At 35.6% G+C, this 26,144-nt stretch overlaps 1 protein-coding gene across 3 annotated transcripts in view; it reads left to right on the top strand.

Annotated features, from left to right (window-relative positions):
- The window catches only part of LOC100114711 (sperm-associated antigen 7 homolog), a 313,215-nt gene that overhangs the window by 279,239 nt on the left and 7,832 nt on the right, over positions 1 to 26,144 (top strand). Inside the window, exon 4 of one of the 3 annotated variants that reach the window (XR_004345107.1) lies at positions 1,463 to 2,212. The exons of 1 other annotated variant lie outside the window; for it this stretch is intronic. Coding sequence is in view for 1 of the 2 variants with exons in the window: in XM_031924488.2 (XP_031780348.1) it covers positions 1,463 to 1,569 (107 nt within the window). In the remaining variant the exon portion in view is untranslated. Of the gene's footprint in view, positions 1 to 1,462; positions 2,214 to 26,144 lie in introns of those variants that run through there. One more of the 3 variants, XM_031924488.2, reaches the window with a different exon arrangement.

Below are 26,144 nucleotides of genomic sequence, written 5' to 3'. Positions count from 1 at the left end.
ATTCTCAAAAATCCATACAATAGTTTGAATTCCTATACTGACTATAGTTCATCCGTCTCACTCGCACTCAGCCAAAAATACCCTGCCTAACGGGCGACATTGTAAGCATTCGAGCTCTCGGTTCGCGGCGCACGATGTAACAATGTATACACTCGCTGTCGCTGGCCGCTCGGTCGTTGACCGTTTCGAATTTTGAAGGCTGATGCCTGCCGCTACAAAGTTAAACTGCGCGTATTATTCGACGCTGTCTAATACTTCCTACCGTTGCGGTCAGTTTTTTTTTCCCCGAGTCTCACTTACGTCTACAATGTGTCGACACTGTAGCACGAGTAGCCGCTGTACAAATTTTGTATACTCCCTAATTAAATCGCTTGACCTTGACACACGTTTTGGGGCGCCATTTATAACACTCGGTTAATACTTTCCTGCCGTCTTATAACCAGGGCCAGAAGGGTCCTGTTTATTGTAAATTAACGTCGGGCGTGCAGAAGGCACGGCTCGGCCGACTCAGATCATGCACGTGTTTTTACACGAGCCCGCGGAGGCGGAGTAGGTCGGGTCGTAGGAAATAACACACGAGAAGTTTAGATAAGGAAATGTATATTCAATTGTGACTATACACGGAGGTGCAAACGCCGCACACTTCGACGAACGATAAAGAGAGAGGAGAGATATTACCCTGTCGACGTGAGCGAGTGAGAGTGCAGGTACTTACAACTCGGTAGTGGCAGTAGTACTTGACGCAACGGACGTGGTCCAGTCTCAGACATGGAGATGTACAGTTCGGACGGGCGTCGCAGCAACTCGTCGGTAACGCACGGACGAATATCGTTCGCTCTCGAGATGCTCGCAGGACTCACAACAAATCCGCGTATACAGTAGCGCGAGCTACTCGTGTGGATAGCGCAGCGAGACTCACTCTAGTCGCGCTTCTCCCGGCCGTCGGCACATCGTTGTCATATCTCGCCAACGCTGTGCGGCCAGGCGGCAACCGCGCTACCTATGCTCTCACTCTCTCTGTCTCTATCTTGCCTCGTTTCTCGTTCTCGCTCGTTTCGGCGCTCGTTGGCAGCTTGCTGAAACAATAATCTTATTACATTTAGTACATAATTAGCCGTTAGACATTTGACGTGCACTTGGCCGTCACAATTTATTTTTTCTAAAACTTTAAAATTATATATAAGAATATAAAATATTGCTATTAATTTTTCCATAACTTGCGGTTGTAAGGCTCTTTTTAATTATATAATATATAGTTATTATTTTTCAGAATACAATAGCTTTGAACGTCAATCGATTAGTCTCATAAATACATATTTTAATTATATTATTATGCTCATTAATTTTGCAGGTGTCAGAATAATTATAATTCTAAGATAAATTATAATACATGCCATTTTTATTATAAAAATCTTTTATTTCTTTTTAACTCTCTGTAATATATATTTCATTTTGATTACAGTACCAATTCAAAATAAAAAAGACCAAAGAAGTATTGAACAAACATTGGCGGACATTAAAGAAAAAAAGAGAAAGTTACAAGAACAATCTGCAAATAAAAATGACTGAATTAAAAAATAAATGATTGTCTAATAAGTTTTATTTTTCATTTTTTCTTTTCCTATCTTTTCTTCAAAAACACAATTACACTACAGCGAACAAATGAAAAAAAATATAAATACTGCAAAGTGTTGAGTGTAAGGAAAAAGTGTAAAGCCAGTCAGAGACTCCGTTCGTGCAAGACATGTTGGTGCTGCTCTATCTTCTTCCACCATCTTCCCGCGGTGAGCGCAGATGTCGCGGCTGCTGCAGCGGCGGCGCAGAGTGGGCTAAAAACAGATTTTTGTGCCAAAATAAAATAACTCCACACAGGAACGACCGATTAAGATAAAATTTTTTGTACTTTCAGCTAAGTAGATGTAGTTCAGAAGAAAGATAGAGAGAATTCTTAAATCAACTTTTATAACCACAAAATCTACACTATATTAAAATTTTATATTTGGTCAATTTTGTAAAAACCGTCCAAAACTCGTAAAATGAAAAAAATTAGATCTATTTTACGGTGGAAATGTATCAAAGTTCAATCAGTTTGTACCAGTGAAAGAACTTAAAAAATGTCCGTCTGTCCGTCCGTCCGTCGATCCGGATTTTTTTTTTTGCATTAATTCCTCAAAACATGATGTATTTTATAAATAAAAAAATATTTATTGGTATATACAGGTACATATGATAAAATTATACATTCATACTGCAAAACATTTTCAAGATTTGGTCCAGGTCGATTGGAAGCTGTTAAAACAATTAAAAAAAACAGACACAATTAATTAATTTTTTTTATATTTTTGACATATATTATGACACACACATACACACACAAATTCGATATATATATATATATATATATATATATATATATATATCGAATTTGCGACTTAACATCTGCACAAATATTTAATCGCAGCATCCCTTTTATCTAGACCAATTTTAAAATAATCTTTATTCATCCATGTATGTGTGTATATACAGGGTGGGCCATTTTAATCAAACCAGTCTAATAACTCCTAAATTAAGAAAAATTGTTCAGGTGAAAGTTGTCCAGGATCAAGGGGGACATCTTTTTGTGCAATTAGTTTTGACCTTGAACTCAAATTTCAAGGTCATTTGAAGGTCAATGTGACAATGACCATGAAAATAGTTACCTTGAAAACAAAATAATTCCCTAATTTCAGCGCTACCCAGGAAGAACGACGTGGACGTATTAGGATTATGTTCCCTTTGGGGTGCTTGTTTATCGTGAGTCTCCTTGCCTCTCACTGGGGTGCTTGTTTACTGCGAGTCCCCTTGCCTCTCACTTTAATATTTTACAATAAATGCTCAAAATTTCTTCCATTTGCTTGAAGACACAAATTTAACCTCCTTTGAAAATGCTGTACCGTCCTGAGCAAAACTTCTCTTGGGATCGCTGCACAAGCTCTGCGAATGCGGTCAATCATGTCATTTCTAGTCGTTGGCTGCTGTGCAAAACAAATATTTTTTAGATAGCCCCACAAGCAAAAATCAGGGTATGTCATGTCTGGTGAGTTTGATGGCCAGTCAATCGGACCTCCGCGACCAATCCATCTTCCATTATAATTTTCATTCAAAAATGTACGCGCTGTTCGTGCAAAGTGGGGACCTGCGCCATCCTGTTGAAACCACATTCTTCTTCTCGTTTCCAAGTCAACATCCTCTAAAAGCTCTGGCAGTCGATCTCTGAGCAATGCCAAATAGCTATTCTGGTTAACATTTTGACCGAAAAAATATGGCCCAATCAGGTAACCATTAATGATCCCACACCACACCATTAAACTCCATCGGTTTTGATGGTCAATAGCCCTGTACCAGTGGGGATTTACAGGTGACCAGTAGTGACTATTGTGCCTATTTAATTGGCCATCACTGCGAAATATAGCCTCGTCAGAAAACATAACAAATCTGAAAAAATCTGGATCATTTTGTAAAACTCCTAAAGCCCACTGGCAAAAGTTAATACGCATTAGAAAATGGCGTGGCCTCAGCTCATGAACTAATCTTATGTGGTAATCGTGATAGTCGAGATTATTAAGAATTCTCAATACTGTTCTTCGTGGTATACCGATTTCTCTTTCAATTTGTCGACTACTAATTTGTGATTGAGATGAACAGCTGCTAAGGCGGCTATAACATTAGGATCATTTTCGTTGTATTCGTGGTGTCTGCGTTGACGACGAAGATGTCCATCACGAGCTCTTCGAAGTAATCTGAGTAATGTGTCGTGAGTAGGACGCCTTCTTATTGTTAGAGGAAAGCGTTCAGCGTAGAGTCACACCGCGGCTCTGGCATTGTTTTGGGTTTCGCCTAAGATCATTATCATATCAACAATTTCATTGGATTGATAATCGCCCATGTTGAAAATTTTGTTTATAATAAGAAAAACTATTTTATTTACATTCACTCTTTATTGAAATTGAAACTAAACCAAAATAAGAAAGTGACAACAAAAAAAAGAGGAATTTTCAAACTGTATAATTTTTAAATCAAATTTGTAACTTCTTATTTTCTTACGTTAAGACATTGTGATTTAAACTGAAGACAGCGTGAGAACAATCGTTACAATTCATATTAGATTAAAGAAATTCAACTTAAAAAAAAACATCTAAACTGGAAATGTACTTTGGCAAATACAATTATTAAAATTTTTTTTTAATATTACAAAAGCAAAATGATGTTTAATATTTTATCTTAAATAATGTATTTTTTAACATCCTACCTTTATTGTTTAACCATTTTTTACGCTTTTGAAACGTTAAACTTTTACTTGACCCTGCTGCGACCGTGAATGAATTGACAACATTGATTTTTAACGTTCCATTTCCCACTCCCATTAAGAACTCAGATATTTAAAATTATCATGTTTACTTCAAAATTTACTTTTGACCACTAAAAATTTGTTAACTAATGTTAAACAAGCATCCTAGTGAGAGGCAAGGGGACTCGCAGTAAACAAGCACCCCAAGGGGAACATAATCCTAATACGTCCACGTCATTGTTCCTGGGTAGCGCTGAAATTAGGGAATTATTTTGTTTTCAAGGTAAATAATTAACAGTACATTAACTACGATTATTCTATCAGAAAATGCGATTAAATAGCAATTACAGTATTTCTTAACATTTGACCTTGAAATGACCTTGTGAATGTCATGAAAAAAATTTTGAAATACCGTTTCGGACGTAAAATTTCCTGTTCTTTCCGAATCTGCTATCAAAAATAGGGGTTCCTATTTAAAAAAAAATTTGTCCTACAAATAACCTTGAAATTTGAGTTCAAGGTCAAAACTAATTGCACAAAAAGATGTCCTCCTTGATCCTGGACAACTTACATCTGAACAATGTTTCTGTTCATGGCTTAATTTAGGAGTTATTAGACTGGTTTGATTAAAATGACCCACCCTGTATATATGTGTGTATATATATATATATATAAGTCGCAAATTGGATCTTCTATTTATTTATCATTACTTTCTTGCGTTCAACTGCTTGGACTGAATCGCTGCTGCTGTGCTGTAGTCAGGCTTATACAGGATGGGTGTATTCGAATAAAGGACACTTGTAGTTGACTGATTCTCACAATTTATTCAAGGCAAAGTTTTCTATGAAGACCGAAATCGCGGCTTAAGACTGGTAGCTCTTTGGTAGCGACAGATAGGAGCGTCGTCCAAAGAGTCCAGGTTGAGTGTACAAACACAACTGATCGCGCGGAGTACACAGAGTATACTCATCAACTTCGCTGTTTTACATATTATTCTGACTTATCGATTTTGAGTTTTCGGCTTTGCAATATTGCTCAACTGCAATACGTCGCAGGACGTAACACAGATATGCTGTTTTTTTTAGGCCATCTATTTGTGAATATGAGATGACGAATGCTTTCTGTATTCGTGCAGATAAAAGGATGCTGCGATTAAATATTTGTGCAGACATACTTTTTTTTAAAGTTATTTGTTTGTGAATATGAAAAGACGATTTATGTATTCATGCATATCACAAAATGTTATCTGCAGATTCAATTTACATAAAAGGGATGCTACAAATAATTACTCGCGCAGATATAATCGTTTTTTTAAAGTTTTGTGTTCGTGACATATAATAACGATTGCTGTAAGTATTCATTCATGTCACAATATGAAATCTGCAGTTTTGGTCGAGATCAAAGGGATGCTGTAAATAGTTATTTGTGCAGGTATAAACTTTCTTTAATTCTATGTGTTTGTGAATATAAAATGACGCACATGCATAAAACAAGAAAAAATCTGCAATTTTGGTCAAAATAAATGGAGTACGGGCCCTGCTAAAAAAAGTCTATAGAAGTGCATTGAAATCGATAAGACATCTTATTGAATTGAATGATAAGTCTTAATTACCATTCTCGCATTAAAACTAGATTAAATTGGATAGGGTCAATAGAAGTCGATTCAATTCTATATGAAAAACAATAATTGAAATAAATAGATAGAAAACAGCAATTAAAAACCATTGATTTCTCTATAGATTTTAATCGATTTCCATTGACCCAATCTAATTTAATCGGGTTTTATTGCAAAAATCGTGATTAAGACTTACCATTTAATTTAATATGAGGTCTTATCGATTTTTATAGACTATTTTTAGCAGGGGGGTGGCCGATAACGAGGTCTAGGTGTTGCGCTCCGTAATTTTTTATGTCTAGGTAAATACATCATTCGAGGGCGGTGTCTCGGTGTACAGGGTGGCCGATGACGAGGTCTAAGTGGAGCGCTTCGTGGTATTTGGTGTCTAGGTAAATGAATAATACGGGAACGACGTTTAGGTGTACAGGGTGGCCGATGACAAAGTCTAGGTGGCGCACTCCGTGGTTTTTTATTTCTAGGTACATACATCACTACCCAATGCTCCCCGAGTTCAGTAATTTATTTAATCAGCACCTCGGCACATTGGAGAAAGGCGAACGAAGCGAGTATAAATCAAAATCAAAGCGCTTAAACCCAGCTACACCACGCTCCCTGAGATCAATAATTTATTTAATCAGCGTCTTAATGTACACCGGCCGGTAATTGAAACATTGAATTCCGGAAGCGGCGCCATGACAGTGCCAACTCCGGCCCGATTGTTAACTGGGGTTACGGACACGCATGCGCCACGCGAATCGTTTGGGCTCGTTCGCAGAGCGCGTAAATATATTTGAACCGTGTAATTCGTAATTCGCGCAGGTCTCGTTTGTTTGAAATTGTCAGCCTCATTTTTAATAAAGTTTTTGCAATATTCAAATAATTGCGTCTGCGTCAAATTTGCTGACTCCTTAGTTGCTAGCATCTTACCCATCAACTTTCAATTTTGAAAACTACCACATTAAAGACATAGAGATCAATTTAAATAAAAGGCTGGTTTCCGAAATGCTACACATACACCTACAAGAAAACGGTATTAATAAGAAGGAAGACACTCAAAATTTAAATACAGTATACACACACCTTATACATCAGCTAAAAACAAAACAAACACAAGCCAGGCTCTGACGTCAATAGCAGAAGAAATTATCAATACGGCCGCTCGACTCTCTTCTCACTGCTCCGCGCTATATAAACACGACGAAAATCTCGACTCGCGCGAATTAGAATCGAACAGCTGAGAGAGAAACACTGTTCACCTACGTTCCCCCGCCGCGCGGCGGGGAAGCGCCTTCTCGACAGAAACTTTGTACCGATCTTCTCCATAATTGTATGTTCTTCACACTGTACATATATTGTTATACAACAAGTTTTTAATAAATTTTTGACATCTGTCTCCTGATGAGGGCGGCATTGTTCGTCAAAACGTCGAGAAGAAAAGAGAAAATGTCTTGAAGTTTTTTTCTCTCCTTTCTCACCACACAACCTGCCTCGGGAAGACCGATAGAAACGAACCAATATTTTTGATCACCACCGAGGGACAACATCAGATAGAGAAAAACCTTTTCTCTAAATATAATTGAGGAAAATCAGGTTTGTATTTTATGTGTGTATATATATATATATATATATATATATATATATATATATATATATATATATATATATATTTATTTATTTATTTAAATCATGTGCGGTATTTTCAATATTTTTGAGTAATAATTCACAATAATAATATTCACTTAGGTGCCGAAATTTTTTCAATTACAGTTTCTGATATTATTTTACAATGCAGTGTTAATAGTAAATACTGTTTAACATAGGCTTTAGTTTGAGGAAGTACGGCATTGTCAATAAATGTTCTGTAGACATTATTAATAATATCCTTACTGCACTGTGACACTGCAGAAGCCATTTTTACACATGCCTCAATCGTATAGTCGATACACTCAAGCATATTAACAATTTCCTCAAAAGTCGTCTTCTATAGAACAATTGCAGGAGAGTACGCTTTTTTCTTATTGCTTACTTCATATTCTATTCGTTTGTTAGTGATCATTGATGTGTAGCTACCGATAATCTTTTCCTCGACTTTATCCAGTAATATAGCTTTGGTCCCATATGAAGTTGTAAAGCTCAGGGTAATTCCATTGAACGAGATCTTGTCAAAAGCTGTCGAATTATTCTGTACTTCATCACTAAAATAACTATTAATTTTAGCAAAATGTGGTTTGAACGTAGTCCATGCGTCGGTTGTGAAATTTATACCAAAAAATGTTTGATTTATTACAAATATTATTTTTACAATACAAGTAAAATTGTTATTGCTTTGAGGCATAAGACCAACGATAATTTTTTTAGTACACGATGTGTTTAATGGATAAACTCTTGAATATAGTAAATATTGCAGAGCATCTTCTCGTGAATTATAAGATGCCATTGCGATGCGCTTTGTATCTCTTGACAAACGAGTGTTGTTCATGTTTAAATAAAACTTGTAATACTACTGTGAAAAATGATGTGAAAACGTACGTCTGTTACTTAATGCCGTAGCAGCTTGAATACTCAAAGGCTGTCACAGCCATCCTTTAAATACGTTAACGTTAAAGGGTAGTACACGTGTGTATACAAGAGAGAGGGAAAGAGAAAAGAGCGTGTATGAATAATCACTCTAATGACTGGAGTATAGTGAAATTTGTGTGTGTAAATATAATGTTATGTAATTTTAAAAGACTTAAGTACCTAGATAGTACGCCATGCCATCGTCCCACTACGGCTGATAGCATCGGACAGCGAAGCCTCACTGAAGTATTTAAAATGTCTCGTAACCTCAGTTGTTCAAACATAGCCCTGGTAATGACGATGCACCGTTATCATTCTTGTAGTCAGGAATCGGTTGTCACAGCGCGACGTTGTAGACCATGGAGCTCCCTAAGCGGTCACTTCGGTAGGTCATTAAGGGCGTCGGGTCGGTTCAGCGCTCTCCAGCCCCACCCGGCGCGCTAAGTACGTCTGAATTTCTAAAGGTTCATTTTGCAGCCCGAAAAGTATCCTTCCAAATTATTTTATTACAGGTGCATTAAAGTGGCTGCATATAATAAAATAATTTTTGTGAATATGCGTATGGCTAAGGATGGACCATTGTTATTAAAGAACAGCGTCGCCAGGAGGTTCAGAGTGGACAAACTATCGGTATATAAGGTCCTAAGAAGTAGTTTACTACTTTTACTATTCTAAACTTTCAGTATTCAAGTACGGATAGTGTTGTAACAATGTCTAGTGTGGTGTGCAGTTATCAAAGTCGCAGAGCACAAGTAACGTTATACCAGTGTCTAGTGAATCTTTAGTGTACAGTGAACAAAATAGCAATGGATTTCAAGACGGAGCTTTTATTTAAAATCTTTAAGGATGCACTGGACATGGCATTTCATTATTAAAGAAATACGTAGGGTGCGGGATGAGTTTCATGAAGTGAAGCTCTATATGAGGGCATACCAGCCTCGTGGCGGAGAACGCGCCAACAGAACCTTAACTACGGCGATGAGGTATGCTATCAGGAACGTGAGCAGGATGTTTCGTCAATTTATCCAGGTACAGAGTACGGCGTGCAACGGCTTTTTATTTAGACACAGGGTGTTCAAAGAGAAATTAGATGCGTTAGATACTGTGGCTATAGTGCTTAGAGTACGAGGTGATAAAAATGCAGCCGAAGCTAGAGTGCTGATAAATCATTTGAAGCTACTGAGGGAAAGTAAGTATTTAGTGTTAGAATCCTTAAACGTATTGATAAAACCGCTGGTTTAATATTATTATATGTACTTATTTTAGGTCTACAACGTGAGAATGACACTCTTGATGTTCTGAACGCAGAGCTACCGGGAGACGCGTCATTTGGCTTAAATGACGAGGACCATCGGGACGTTGAATTAATGGTTTTGGAAGGGTTTGACGCCGCTGGATCTAACCATCAGCAAAATCAAGAGGAACGTGAAGTCAATATCATCAGCGATTATAGTGATTCTAGTGAGGGCGGATCAATTCCAGGCAGTGGTTGGACCCGCAATTTAAGTGCCTGCTTTAATGAGTATGAAGATATACGGACAGCGGAGAACCTGGGTAAAGAGGCTATGGAGATTCCAGACGAATTATTGGAAAAAGCAGCCATAGCAGCTGAAGAACGGACACCTTCACCAGCTGAGCACCCTGAGATAGCAGCAGCGGAGGTTCAGAAGGTTGCAGCAGTGGAGTCTTATGAGGTCACAGCAGCTGAGGTTCAAGAGGCAGCCGCAGAGCTTCAAGAGGCAACATCAGCGGGGATTTCTGCGTCAACGACCTTCCTGGAGCACCCGAGCCCGACGCTACGGAGGAAACTAAGTATTTTGTTATAGTTTCAGATAGTATAGATAATTATCCTAGATTTAAGACAAATGCTAGGGAAATTAATTTAAAAATAAACAAGGGTGTTTTAGTTAGCGATATCCCGAATGATGGGCAAGAATGTATGCGGAATTTATTTAATTATATAACCAAAAACTGTGCGTCGACCGATTATGTAGGAATTACAATATCTAGTAATTTCCTACCGAACGGACCGTTACACAATTTTAGATTACTGGCCGACTACCAGTTCAGCGATCTCTGGAAGATGATAGATCTTATCACACAGAGTTAGCGTAAATTGTAAGTCGATGACACGCTTCATATTAGAATAATTAGCATCACGCCACCTACCAGTAGAGCCACTGTGAAATTATGATGTTATAAAATCAAAATCCGTAGTTAGGATAGTGAATAAAGACGCTATATGTCTACCGCGCGCGTTAGTCGTAGCCTTAGCGCACTGTGTAAAACAGGAGCAGGATTCACCTACTGTAAAGAGCGAGTGGAAACGGATAAGAAAAAGTAAACTTAAATTTTAGCTTGAGAAAGCTGAAGAGTTAAGCAGAAGCGCGGATATTGATATTAATATAAAGCACTAGGTTGTGGGTTACCAGAAATAAAAAAATTTCAGGATTTTTGAAAATTAGCTAAATCAATAATTAACATGTACACGCTAGAGCAATTAGGTACTGGTGACCCAATATTTTTTGATGGCTATAAATACGTAAAATCTGAAAATATAACTCTAAAACGTTTTTTAAATATACTATACACACAGGTTGATAATGAGATAGGCCACTTTGACGTTATTACCAGCTTAACTGGTTTAACAGCTTGTAGATATTACTGTCCCTTTTGTAACAAAAATTTAATTATTAATTAAAAATTATCGTAAATCAACGCACAAATGCGAGTATACGCGTGATCGGTGTATGGCCACACCTATGTGCCCGAAAAATACTGAAATAATAAAATGTCGCGATTGTTCACTTAATTTTTACGGTGAAGCGTGTTCCAATAGACATTTAAAAATAAACTCACTTAATAAAAATGTTAGCATCTGCGCTGCTGTGAAAAGGTGCAATACTTGTAATAATATCGTATCCATTGAACAGAACGCTTATGAATGCGGTAAATCATACTGTCCCACTTGTACGTGCATAAGACCGTATAATCATTTGTGTTATATACCGACTGTCTGAAATAAAATTGAAAAAAATGTTGAGAATACGGTAGATAGCAAAGCCATAGAAAAACCAGTGCATGCTTTTCTTTTTTATGACTATTAAACTACCCAAGAGTTAGCGTAAATTGTAAGTCGATGACACGCTTCATATTAGTGATTATATTATTAACTCATATTATTCATGAGAGTGCTGTATTATGATGCCGACTCTTGTATATACTTAAATAAAAATACCCCTGGAGAGTACAAGGTACCTAGGTAGAGTTAGCAATTTATTTTTGTCTTAATGTGTTTGTTTTATTCTTATTTCCAGTACCTAAAAAAATTAACCTGGAGGAAAAATTCTACATAAACTGTAGCGTATCTAGTTGTCGCTTCTTTCCTGAGTATCAACAATTATTATTGGAAGGGCTGGCATGGCATCGTATGGCACGTACACTTTGACTAATGAAAAAAGAGAATAAGAAAAAATACGTTGATATGTTAAAAAACTTGAAATACTTTTTACAATTTTCTAAACTTGTATTCTCATTTCAATGTCAGTACATAATACACAACTGTAGTTTCATGGTGGACGATAAAATTCTTGGTAAATGTTATTGTATTTTTTCATTAAAAAATAGACATATTAGTCATTTATTGAAAATGATCGAGATATATGATGTAACGTCAATCGACTTTATGGTTTCCAACGTTAAAAAAATATATGGTTTTACAGATAATCCTTATGTATTTTCTTATATTATACTTGTGTATTTTCCCTGATGACAAGCATCTATATTCCACGTAATATAAAAAGAAACGTAGATGAGACAAATTTACCAGTCTTGCGTATATAATGGCGCCGTCAACATCTAGAACGTCACTCGATGCTAAAACAGCGAGGGTATTACATGCTCTGTATCACTTAAACAAGGAGCAGCGAAAAGCTGTACTGAAAAAAGCAAACCGGAATTTAATAAAAGGTATCTGCGAATATGCTTTAAACACATTGAAAGGTAACGTACCTTTAAACGCGGTACAAAAAGTTAAACTCAAAAAACATAAATCTATCTTACGTCGTTTATCAGACAAAAAATTGAAAGGTTGGGAAAATAAAAAACGTTTGATTGTTCAAAATAGTGACGGGTTTATAGGAGCGTTACTAGCACCTGTTATAGGTACAATTATTTCGACATTAATCCCAAGTAGACAGTCAAAATGCAACACGCTCGTAAGATGGTACTAGTACCTCATGACAGTATAGCTAAGTTACACCAGCAACATGAGCCCCTGAATAATGACATGTTACTAAGCAAAAACGAGGTTACAAAGGTCTCAAATAGTGTACAAACCCCTGGTAATCATTTATCACGACTAGATTTTGAAATAAATTCTTCTGAAAAAGACGAGCGAGAAAAGTGGCGAAAATACAAGCAGGTGTTACAAAGATATTTATTTTTTTTAGAAGATCTAAAGAAGAGTATCAAAACACGCCAGGTGTTAAAATAGAAGAACATGAGTATAGCATTGAAATTACAACCATTGCTATGTCAGTACCAATATCCTAAAGCAGAATTAATGCTACAATTTTTAAACTAGCGCGCTACGCGCGGCCCGACGGCCGCGTTGGCTTACCGCCTTGCATCGCTTCGCGAGGAAGTAAACAAAAGGATGATATTTCTTTTGTAGGATTTCAATTAGAATATTAGAAAATTGATTGTTTAGGTATTTAGCATAGTTTAGAGGGATGTAGTAAGCTACTTACAGCTTTTTTTCAATCTAAGCAATTTTCTTTATTGAGTTTAGGTTTTTCTAGTTCAGTATATACACTTGAATTTTGAAAGTGAATTGTACTGATTCAGCTTAAAAGATTTAATTAATATAGCGTACGTCGTTATATGATGCCAAGTTACACGGATTGTATTCGGCGATTACGTATTTCCTAAATTATGCATTTTTTATAATTTAATTTAAAAAGTGATTTAATTTTGTATATATGTATGAGATAAAGGCCAAAATATAACTTTCAGCTTTTAATAATATAGGAAAATTGCTGAAAATAATTGGGTTGGATGGGACATGTTGCACCGAAGTTATTATTGAATTTATGTATCAAAAAATCGCTTTTAGGGTTGTGTATGTCAAAAAGTGTTAAAAAAAATGTTTGCTACGGTAAAAAGTTGTATTTTGAAAATGTTTATAACTTTTATGTTTAACATTTTCATGTAAAACGTAAATCCGTAATGTTTTATGGCAAATACTTGGTTTTTAGCTGTAAAAAATTGATTTTGGGCTGTAAACTCGAGTTATAAGCATTTTCATGATTTGATATCACTAGAAAAAAGTTGTATTTTAAAAATGTCTACAACTTTTATATTTAATATTTTAATGTAAAACGTAATTTCGTAATGTTTTATGGCAAATAATTGGTTTTTTAGCTGTAAAAAATCGATTTTGGGCTGTAAACTCGAGTTCTAAGCATTTTCATGATTTGATGTTAATAGGGAAAAGTTGTATTTTTCAAAGATCTACAACTTTTTCATTTAACTTTTTTTTATGGAATGGTTAGAATTCGACTTAGAGCTAAAAAAACGTTTTTAGCAATTTTTGGAGGTGACCGCATTCTGCGTATACGTGCAGGATCAAGCCCAAAATAAATGTGTCAGCTTTGTATTATGAGGGGAGTTCGCACACAAATTTTTAGCCCGATTGATTAAAGGCTTTCCGAGATAATCGCATCACAGGAAAATTTTTATTAAAAAAACGCTTAAAAATCGAACAAATTGTGCCCGTATTTCAAAACGACGCAGAGGATCGGGATAAAAAAAATAGTTTTTTAGCTTTTGCAAAAGGAGACTTCTAAAATTCAGCCCGATCGGTCGAACATTGCGTGAGATATCGCATCTCACACATTTTTCGCACACGAAACTATAAGGCACTTCCGTGTCGCGGTCGTGCCCAAAAACTCAAATAACTGATCAAGATTAACCTGGAATGATCGCGGTACAGTAACGATAGATGGAGTTACTGTTCCAAATTCAAATATCATAGATCTTATAAATGATGCTGTACGTAGTGGAAAAGGCGTGAGAGCTACAGGACGCGAACATTTCGCTTGGTTATTACTCGATGTCGGGATGCCTTTTGAATTTATCGGGAACACTGAATTATATAAAGAAGGGAAAAAAATTTACGCCACTATCATTACCTTATTCTAGGTCTAACAACAGTAGTCTTTTATCTAAGCAAACGACTCTTCATCTTCACTTTCCACGATCATTTTTACATTTAAGAAAAGAAGATAGAGATATAACAATGTTTTCAACTATATCACCTTTACATAGAGATATATACGGCAACCAACCGGTTCATAACCTAGAAGTAACCGCATCTATTCCCTATGGTGTTTATAATAATTTTATAGAATTTTTAGATCATTTGAATGAAATTCTATTAATAAACAATTCACATATGATATTTAGATTCTCAATTGAGGATAACATTACCTACGTTTTTGCCGAACGCACCTGCAGTGATGAGCTCTGCAATTTTAAACATTCAGTGCAGATGAGTCGTGCTGCATTAGATATACTAGGCTTTGCTAAGGTTTCTAAACGTATAAAAGTAGACAGTAATCCTGCTATAGCAACTAGCCCTGCTAGTATTCTGAATGCACTACCAAGACAATTGTATATTTATACAGATGTATGTGAACCAACGATTGTTGGTGACGTATAAGCAGCTCTACTGCGTATCGCCTCTGTGAATTACAAGGATTATGTATTTGCTTTTAATCAGTATCAAACTTTTACACCTGTAAACTATGTACCTTTAATAAGGAATTGCTTTCGAACTATTACAATAGATATAAGAGATCATCTGGGCCTTGTGATACCATTTGAGTGTGGAACGTCGACGGTGACACTTCATTTTAGACAAATAACATAACATTATTTAACATGACTCATTACGATCATTATTATGAGGCGCAAGTCGGTAGTGGAGGTGTCGAGCATGTATATACAGGAGCTCCGTATAAGAAGGGTCATGGTGGTATAGGTAGTTTTCTCTGAGGTCTCTTTCGTAGGCCGTTGCCATTTCTGAAATGAGGTGCTCGCGCTGTAGGAAAAGAAGCACTCAGAGCAGGAATGCATATAATAGATGATGTAAGTGAAAATAAATCCACATTCAAACAAGCACTACGTTAGCGAGCCCGTAAATCAGGTCTAAATTTGAAAAGAAAAGCTGAAGAAAAAATCTAGAGTCTCATGGAGGGATCTGGTTATAAAAGTAGACAACAGCATCGTAAGCGCCAATCGAAAGTTAACCAGCGTAGAAAGTACACTACACGTAAAGCAAAGACGAGGAATGCGACTGTACCTCATTCATTCTCAGACTTACCTATCAAAATACAAGTAAACAATAATTTGTTAACAAGTAACGTTCATGGTATAGAATGGTTCGAAGAAGATATTCCATACTGTCAGCTACACGCTAATCTTAGAGAATTAGCAAGAACAGCAAGACAAAACTTATAAAAAGCATAACTACACGCCATATAGAAAATTTGGAGGATTATAACTGTTCATTTACATATCATTTACCAAAACGAGATATTTTCTGCTGCTATCACGGATCTCTATATCGCGGTACTCATAATTGTGCCTTAAATAATTCTACAGAATTAAAGCATAGGTTAACAAAAACATTGCTCTTTTGACTTCCCTGGATGCTCATTACAGTTATTCGGATCCAAGACTCGTTTATCGAACACCCGCTGATTGGGCAGGCGCTAGCGGGTCTTCAACGAGTATATGTGTTGAACCATCTAGTACTCTGGGTTATTATTATTCAAAATAACAGAAGAAAAATATTAAATATTCAAGACCTCCAACACCTGGTCGCGCATTAGAACGACGAAGTTTCGAAAACTGGCTATTATACAAACGCAGTACAGTCGCCTAAAACAAACTCTACGTATATACAAGATGAACACGAGTCAAATACGGGATGCTCTACGTTTATTAAGAATACCTTCAGCGGGTGTATTCCCTGGACATTAACGAGACCGACGGGATGCATATTTAATACCGACATACACACACAGCCTGGATCTCATTGGGTCGCTTTATACATTGACATACGCGGTCACAGAGTCTTTTTTGACAGCTATGGAGTACCGCCTGTTTTTCCACACCATATAAAAGCAGTGCAGCGTAATACTTTTTTTTTATCAGTGGAATACTCTACAATTACAAAGTCTAAACTCTAAAGGGTGTGGTCAGTTTTGTATCTGATGTTTTTAGACTATATGAAACGCAGTTATACATTCGAGAGATTTTGCAAATTATTCACCACCGATTATAGGAGAAATGATAAAATGGTAGAACGTTTTTATAATAGCCTTCGGGGTTTCATAGTAAAATTAAAAATAGAAGTAAATATAAATATCATGTAGGTAATGGTAATAAACGTCATTCGAAATATTGTATTCAATCATGTAAAACTAAAATATTATTTTGTTTATTTATAAATCAACGGACAAGAATGCCCTTACAAAAATATAGAATTCAGGTACATAAAATATTGAATAGAACGAACAATATAAAACAACAAGATAATATAAACCAAGTTACCTAACTAAATGCCTATACAAATGATTTGGGATTCACTTTAAATTCCGACAATTGCTCAATGACAGTGATACGTTGAGGGAGAGAATTCCAGGCACGCTTTAGTCTGGGTAAGGTCGAATAGAACCCAAAGTTCGAATGCGCCAGATGCTCGTGTATAGGTCTATGGCTACGCAGATTATAAGATAATTGTCTAACTGAGAAAAGGTCGGAAATAGTCGGACAAATCATAAATTTACGCAAAAGTTTAAACGTAAGCAGACCATCATGGTACCGATGCACTGACTGTATCGAAGGAATACCCAACGATGTCGCAATGAGTGAATAATCGTGTTCAATAGGCGCCATGGGCTGGCCGGACCTGTAGGCCAAGTAACGAATGAATTTATGTTGAACGGAATCTAAATGGTTAATAGCAATTTGAGTGTATGGAGACCAAATTTGACAACAATAGATGAAAGTAGGCATGACCAGAGTATTATAAAGATACAGAATAGCGGATATGTTGGAAAAGTCACGAGTAGTTCTCTTCACAAATCCGATCAGCCCACGACACCCAAAGACCACGTAATCAACATGAGGTCCGAAAGTTAAGCGCGAGTCAAATAAAATCCCCAAGTCCCTAACCACCTCCGTGCGGGCAATAACCGATCCGTCAAGCTCGTACTGGAACTGTAGTTGCGCCTTGCCCCTATAAAATAACACAACCTGGCTCTTGGCCGCGTTTATAACCAGGCCATTTTCGCACGCCCAACCGCCCAAAGCATTAAGATCAGCCCTCAGTCTCTCCACATCATCTTCCGAATGAATACGCATAAAAATCTTGACATCGTCAGCGTACAACAGGGCATTCGTGAAGCGAAATTGCTTCACAAGATCATCAATATAGATGCAAAACAGTAAAGGACCCAGGTGAGAGCCTTGAGGTACGCCAGACGACACCAAGACAGCTGGAGACACACTGTTATTTATTCTGACAGACTGATAGCGGTTCGAAAGATAAGATGACAATAAATCAAATATGGAACCTCGAACACCAATGTTCCACAGCTTAGCCAGCAACCTGCCATGATCAACTCTATCGAAAGCCTTAGAGAAATCCACATAGATAGAGTCCACTTGAACCGAGTTCTCAAGGGCATCAGAGACAAAGTCATTAAAAATCAAGAGGTTAGTTAAGGTCGATCGGCCAGGCAGACAGCCGTACTGCAGAGCAGTGATCTTACAAAGTAGTCGCTGGGACAATACGTCAGTCAAAAACGCATCGAAAAGCTTCGGAATGCAGCTGATGAGAGAAATAGGCCAATCATTTTTGACATCATGTCTATCGCCGTGTTTAAACACCGGAAAAATATAAGAACGCTTCCACGCCTTAGGAAAATACCCATTAGCCAACATCTTGTTAAAAATATCCACTATGGGCCTCTCCAAAACTGGCCAGCAGCGCTTAACAAAAACATTAGGTACATTGTCCGGACCAGGGTTCGCCGTGCATTTCAACTCACGGACGATACGGCGCAGATCCTCCGCCAAAACACTTACATTGGAAATAAGCTCGTGCGAATCAAGAAGACGATTCAAAGGGCTAGCTGGACTACAGTTATAAACTGAATTGAAATGGGAGGAGAACAAGTTAACCGTTTCAGGCTCCGATTCAGCCTTTAAATCATCAAGATACGTTGTAACTGGAATACCAGCCTCGCCCTTCAAACCCTTGACAAATGACCAGAACGCGTTTATGTTGGACCTAAGGCCGGTTTCCACAGATTGAACATAATCCCGGTACCGAGATCTCGACATCCGAATACAAACGGCGCGGAGCCTCTTAAATTCAATTTCATCGCTGGTTTCGCCAGTGAGCTTCCACGCTTTATGAGCCAACTTTTTATCTCTAATAGTACGTATAAGTTCGCGATCATACCATACAGGATATGTACTAGGACTCGATCTCGACAAAGGAACCTGTTTGCTAATACAGGTGCCCACAACAATATAAAAACCACACAAAATATCATCGAGACAGTCACTAGAAAGGATCGAATCCCAGTCCACATCACTAAGATGGTTAACAATTGATTCGTAATCGGCAGCAAAAAAGTTACTCTTTGACACAGGTACAAAATCACTATCACAACAAATATTAACATTAAAAACACTTGGAACGTGATGACCATCGGTAGGCACAAGCTGTTCATTCAGTTCAAAGAGATCGATGAAATCAGGACATCCAAACAATAGGTCCAACGAGTAGTCCTTCGATGGATGTGGTGGAATAAGTTGGGACAGTCCCAAAGATGAAAAACAGCCGCAGATGAGTTCAGCCTTCATGCGATGACTCATAAGATTGTAATCTTCCACCATAACAAGCTGACAATCAGCATTGGCCTCAGCAACGATCTCCAGCCCATCGACATACTCCTGGTATCGTGTAGTATCGGAATTAGGCTGAAGATAGACCGCACTCAGGATCATGGTGATGTCTGGAAGGGAAAATCTGATGAAAATTTGCTCGAGTGAGGATTTGTCAAATAATTCAGAGGAGTTGATGTGATTCCTTACAGCAACAAGAACGCCACCACTGACTCAGACGTTCCGACGGCAGCCGACACTGGGACCGAGGCAGGCACACGCGATCCCCCGATGCTCAGATGACCAGAGGAAACGGAAGTCGAAGGTCCGAGACAGAGGTTACAGACCACTTTGTCAAGGCCATCGCTACACTTAACACAACCCGACAAGCCAGCACAATTCTCGTGGAAGCGACGGTTACATTTTGCACAGTGAAGGTCACCTTGACCAAAACGCACGCAGTTCACATATGCGCAACGGATACAACTGCTCAATCTCGGATTACGCTTGGTAACCAACGAATCATCTATCGGCATGACTCTGCTGTCCGAGGAGCACACGGATGAAAAGCTTCCATTGAGCGACATTGCTGAAATCACAATCCGCAGACGAGGCACAACACAAAATGTGCAATAAATGCGAAGAAAAGCAGAAAAACTATAAAATACAGACTCAAGTGGACGAAGTCAATGTGCAGTCAGCTGTCGGTACGGCAGTGCCCTTTTACACCCGTATACGCAGTGATATGGGTATGCGGGCTGTCAGACGCGAATAATTTTGTGAGAGTGGATTTTTGAGCGTGAAGGTAGCTTAAACAAAATTAATTCGCACCGACACAGCCTGCGGACACAATATAAAAGGCTTTAGCATTCAAATAAATCAACTTAAAAATAGTTCGACTCCATGTGGTCGGGCAAACCTAACCTACAGAGACACTTGAGTACTCGCACTCAGCTTACACAATAAAGCTAAAAACAACGCCACTTGCCTAAAAATTCGCACTATTTTACACTCAATTTACCTAACAACTAGACTAGATTAAAGCTAAATAACTAACACAAACAAACTCCGCACACATTCACTGTAAGCAAACAGTATATAATTTAGCGCTAAGTCTTGTTCAACCAAATCACATCACGCAAATTATAAACAAAGGCTATAGCCGGGTTACTATGGTGAAATGGCCCCCTTGGAAAATGTATATATGTTATACCATTCGATGGGGGATAAAAAAAAACTCCCATAGCCAAATTTTTAGCTCTCTGTCTAGTGCGCATGCGCAGTAACGTCGATAAACGTGTTTTTTTGATTTTATTTTTTTCTGAAGTCCCTATAGGATAAAAATTTTTTTAAAAATTCACATTGGTGTATTTTTATGTCATGAATAACTGCAATTTTTTTGGGATTACATAACCTCAAATATCGGATCTAAAAAAATTATTAAAGTTTTCAATCGATATTTTGACCCCCTTGTTTTTGAGGTGCAACTTTTTAAGTAGACTTTTTTTGTGTACTTTTTCCCGTTCTTTACGATGGCACTAACGTTTTTTCCTTAAAAATGGTGGCACAACTCGATTTGAGCCAAAAACTGATTTTTTTGCCATTTTTTCACGTTTTCAGCTGGTTATGTTACAATTTAGTTACTAAAGTGACTCCTTTTGAGTAGTTTTGCATATCTTCCCATGAAAACATAATCAAATGAAATATTTTGTTCGCTCCAAGCCGTATTTTTTATATTATCTTACGTTTTCAATGATGGTCTTATCAGAATTTGAGGTAATAAAGGGTTTCTCTCTATATATAAAAAGAATATCGCCTCTGTCAGTGTCTGCTTTTCTCTTTAACCTAAAAATGCCCTCATTTGAGTGATTTAACGCCGAAAAAGGCCATTTTTGGTACCATGTAACCCAAAACTAACCTAAAAATGTCATAATGCAAGGGTTTTCACGCAAAAAAGCCTGTTTTTAGCTAAACATAGCCTTGAAATCGATCGTTTGAGGGTACTTTTGGCGTCTTGTGGTCTTAAAAAGGCCATATTTGGCTTATCTGCCTCTACTTAATTGATTATTCAAAATCTATTGACAGTAATAATTATCAGGTAAAAAGGAATTGAAGTTAAGTATGTTCAATTCGTACAAAGTATAATTTATTATCTTCATAGGCTATTTAAAATAAATTATGGAACGTATACAAGTAGCTTTTTAAAAATAACGAATGTTCACAATAGAAAAATGATTCACTCATCATTGTCACTATCTTCATCAATACACACTTCAATTTGATCATTAAGAAACATTTTAGACAGAATTTCAGCTGGTCGTATGATTTTTGATAAATATCTTCCATGTGAAAGATAATAGATTATGGCAGCAATATGCGCACAACATCCTATAGTACGGTTACCGTTAGCACAATCACAACAGTGTCTTAAGATGCTAGAATAACCAATACCATTTGGTTTATACTCAACGAAACATTTGTATTGTTTTCTGTTAATATGCCTGGATTGAACTTCAAGTTTGAGAATATTGTTAGTCTCTTTTGAATATCCAATCTTCAAATTATTATCTGCGTCAAGCATTTCCGCTAAGTAAGATATTGTCTGTTTAAGCTGATATGTTCCTGTAAACAGAATTTTCAAATCTTTTATTGTTAATTCAGGAAAGTCTAGTAAATCATCCGAAGTTATTATTTTAAATGGTAGTTTCCGACGACTCCATCTTTTGTCTGCTACTAAAACTGCTAATGTATTTTCAACATTTTTTCTAGATTGCATAGCACTAAATATTTCATCTTGCATGTCTTCATCAGAATCTAGGCGTTTGCCAAACAAGTTATTTAAGTAGCAAGAAATTTTACAATAAGATCCAGTATTTTTCACCATTTTATTATCAAGTTTGTGATCTAATAACCTATATTTTTTCTTTTGAACTCCGTGCACTGCTTCAACAACCTATCGCAGTTTTGTCGTGAATCTTGTTTCATTTGATTCTTGCGTAAAAAGTTGAGATTTTGAACCTTTGAGTGCAGGCATCAAAACAATATAACCCATATTTTCTAATTTTTGTTTAATGTCCCTGAAACCTCTATCCAGTATAAAAATGTCCCCTTGGCGAAGAAGTTTCTGTAAAATATTCTGCTTCTCTTCCAATATTTCAATCAGTATTGTAGCATCATTTTTATTTGCAAGATATGGACCTAACTGGTCAACAACATAACCATTAGTAGTACATATAGTAAATGGTTTAGTCAGAGGAACTTTTTTTTGGCCTGAATAAGATTTTCTTTGGTACTCGTTATTAGAGCTTTTTTCATGCCTTATATAAGTACCATCAGCAATCAAAATAAGTTGTTTACCAGGATGTAATTTCTTTGCCATATTAGAAGTTTGATTTTCAATCAATTCATTTCTGTCTACATTTTCTAATCCAAAGTGTTTTGGTAGTAAATCTTTTTCGAAAGATAATAATACTGATTGACAAAAACGAGATACTTGTTGTTCGCTTTCAATGTCAAATATTGTAGAGATGAGCGAGTTAGAATTCCCAGAGCGCATTTTGAATAAAAATACGACAATGGCTTGTGTCGCTGTCCTTACACAGGAATTCTTCAGAGAAGTGAGTTGATCTTTAAGATAATTAATATTTTCCCACGTTAATCCCGTAAAAACTTTCAAATTTTTTTCAGGCATGGAAAATTCAGCTACTGTATCTAATAAAGTTTCGTCTGCTTTCATTGATAATTGACTCAAAAATTGTAGTAATTCATCAATATATACCGTACTTGTAGTGGAAAAAATATTAATTTTATTTAGTTCATCTTCATAAAATCTTTTTTTAATTAAATGTGTGCAACAGCATCTATTGCCATGTGGAATAAAAACATTCATTTTACTATAAACTTGAATTCGGGCCTCTAAAGGAACTAATATATTAGATGCCATATTTATTTAACCATTAGACAAGAAGATCACTTCTGAAATAATAAAATATAAATATTTTACAATACATTTAAAAATGCTGTTAGTTAGTTTTTAAAAATCTAAAAAAATTGTTTGCCTTTTTTTAAATTAAAAACTAGAATGAATAATAAATATTACAAAAATATTATAATCTAAGTTCTTGTATAATCCAGTTTTCTCAGTAGCTTTACATGAAAAGTAAAAAAATAATATTGCCTAGTAAAAGTGAAATAAGTTGTATTTCATTTATAAGTTTTTTAAGCAAATAATTTTTTTTTGTCATAAAAACTGTATTGAAGTGCTTGCACCTAGTGATTTTATAAAATCAACAAACCTATGAAATTATTATATTCAATTTGTTTTTTTGTAAAAATATGTTCTTGTATCTAGACATGAATAATAGTGTATTTTAAAATAAATAAATAATGTTGTTTTTAATGATGTTTCATATACGTATGTGTTTAAAGCATAGGTTAGCTTGTGTTTACTTTATTCATTTTACATTTTTTTAACTTAAAAGTTAATTGACAATTAATAAGTTCGCATCCTATTAGTTCTATTTTTCATTTTTATTATTTCTCATGTATTGTTTTTATGTAAAACCAAATATTTTTTCTCATCTCATAATAATTAACTATAGTAAAAATCACATCATATATAGTCATATGCAGATATTTATGTGCATTTTTTATTAATTTGACAGTATTTTATACATAAACAAATTAATTATTGTTCAAGACTTTCTATATTTTATCAATTTAATCATACTTGTATAATTAATATACCGCATTACATCAAAACATGCAACTCATCAATCGTCAAATCCGTTTCTAGCAAAAGTTTATTGTCATATTTTATTCAAATGTTTTTCCTTCTTAATTTTATTTAGTTAATAGTTTCAACAACTTTATGTTTAACTAATTTCTCATTTTACTTTATGTGATTAGCCTAAATTGGTTAAGTTAAATAGATAAAGACTCGTTCCCCTTACATGCATTGTACGTATATCTATATCTATAGGATTGAAAATTCATTTTTATTAATTACTTTTTTGTTAGCTTATTGATTTAAAATCTGATTGCTATTTTTGTTTTAGGATAAGATCGGATCTTTATGCGAGTACTAAAACAGTTTATAATTTAATGTTGGTTTAAACTTTTGATTTTATGCAAGACTTTAATAACGTACACAACATGTTTTTCTTATTTAGCGTATAAAAAGGTCTAATAATTATCTGTTATTATTATTACATTATTATATTCTTATATTATATTATTATATTATTATATCGTATTATTATATTATTATATCATATTATTATATTACTATATTATCTGTCATTATTTTTGATACAATTACTCTTAATACTACAGAATTTATAATAAAAATTTTATTTTTCTACCCATTAATAAGTCTTACTCTGCATATACCGGTAAAATACAAGTGTATTTATTATAAATACATGGGAGAATTTTTATTTATCAGTAGGTTGGTTACAGTATTTTTTTCAAAACTCAAAGTGTCGGCATAAAAATAACATTTTAGATATTAATAATAGGTTTTGATTTTAAAGAAGTTATTTAACAAAATATTAATTTATTGTGTAATATGTATTAGAAATACATATAACCCTAATATCAAAGCATATAATCTGTGATGTCAAAACTTTTGAAAAACTTTGTTAAATCTTCATTTTTTTAAAAGATATGTAAAATATATAGTACTCACTTTAAATATACAAGATTGTTAGTTTTGAAGTAAACAGCAGAAAGATTTAAAGTAGCCGCGTCAGCCTTCGGTTCCAACTAACTCCAATGTATTTGAAAATAAATACTTAACTACTTTATTATTTTTTCTAGTATTGCTATCAATTATCAGTCAAAAGCCGAAATAGTAAAAAGAAAAATCGAAACAATTTGTATTTGCTAGATTTTAATTTACTTTAAAAGTTATAAACTTATACTAACAGCGTTTTCACCATTCACTTGTATTAGTATATTATGGAGAAAGTACAATTGAGTCCGTCGTCCCGTACCGACCTCGGGACATACCGTCTGAAATAAGCTGTTTTTACGGGATTGGCTAATTCTGTACCGTCGATTGGGTTATCGAACAGAATTAGCCAATAATATAAAAGTGACTTATTTCAGACGGTATGTCCCGGGGTCGGTACGGGACGGGACGGGACGTATTGTACTTTCTCCCTTATATAGACAATTGTAAGAAAAAAAAAATTAGTTTTGAAAAAAACAATGTTGGCCATTGGTTTGCGCATCGTTTAATTAATTAAGAAATCAAAATACTTTATTTGTTTATGCTCCTGATAATTCTTAATTTTATGATTGACCATTCACTACGCAGATTGTCTGCATTGCAGCCGCCGCGTCAACCGCGCGGCCAAGCATAACCTTTTATTATAAATAAAAATAAACAATAAACAAAAAAGTGCGACAGAGACAATACTTTCGACCAATCACAGAACGTTTAAAAAGAACATAACATTAGCCATCAGTTTTATAATAAGGTGATATCACAATTCTGATAAGACCATCATTGAAAACGTAAGATAATATAAAAAATACGGCTTGGAGCGAACAAAATATTTCATTTGATTATGTTTTCATGGGAAGATATGCAAAACTACTCAAAAGGAGTCACTTTAGTAACTAAATTGTAACATAACCAGCTAAAAACGTGAAAAAATGGCAAAA

The sequence above is a fragment of the Nasonia vitripennis genome, assembly GCF_009193385.2.
Source record: "Nasonia vitripennis strain AsymCx chromosome 1 unlocalized genomic scaffold, Nvit_psr_1.1 chr1_random0002, whole genome shotgun sequence".
NCBI classification, from domain to species: domain Eukaryota; kingdom Metazoa; phylum Arthropoda; class Insecta; order Hymenoptera; family Pteromalidae; genus Nasonia; species Nasonia vitripennis.
Note: the sequence above shows the minus strand (reverse complement) of the source record. Positions and strands in the feature narration are given on the sequence as shown.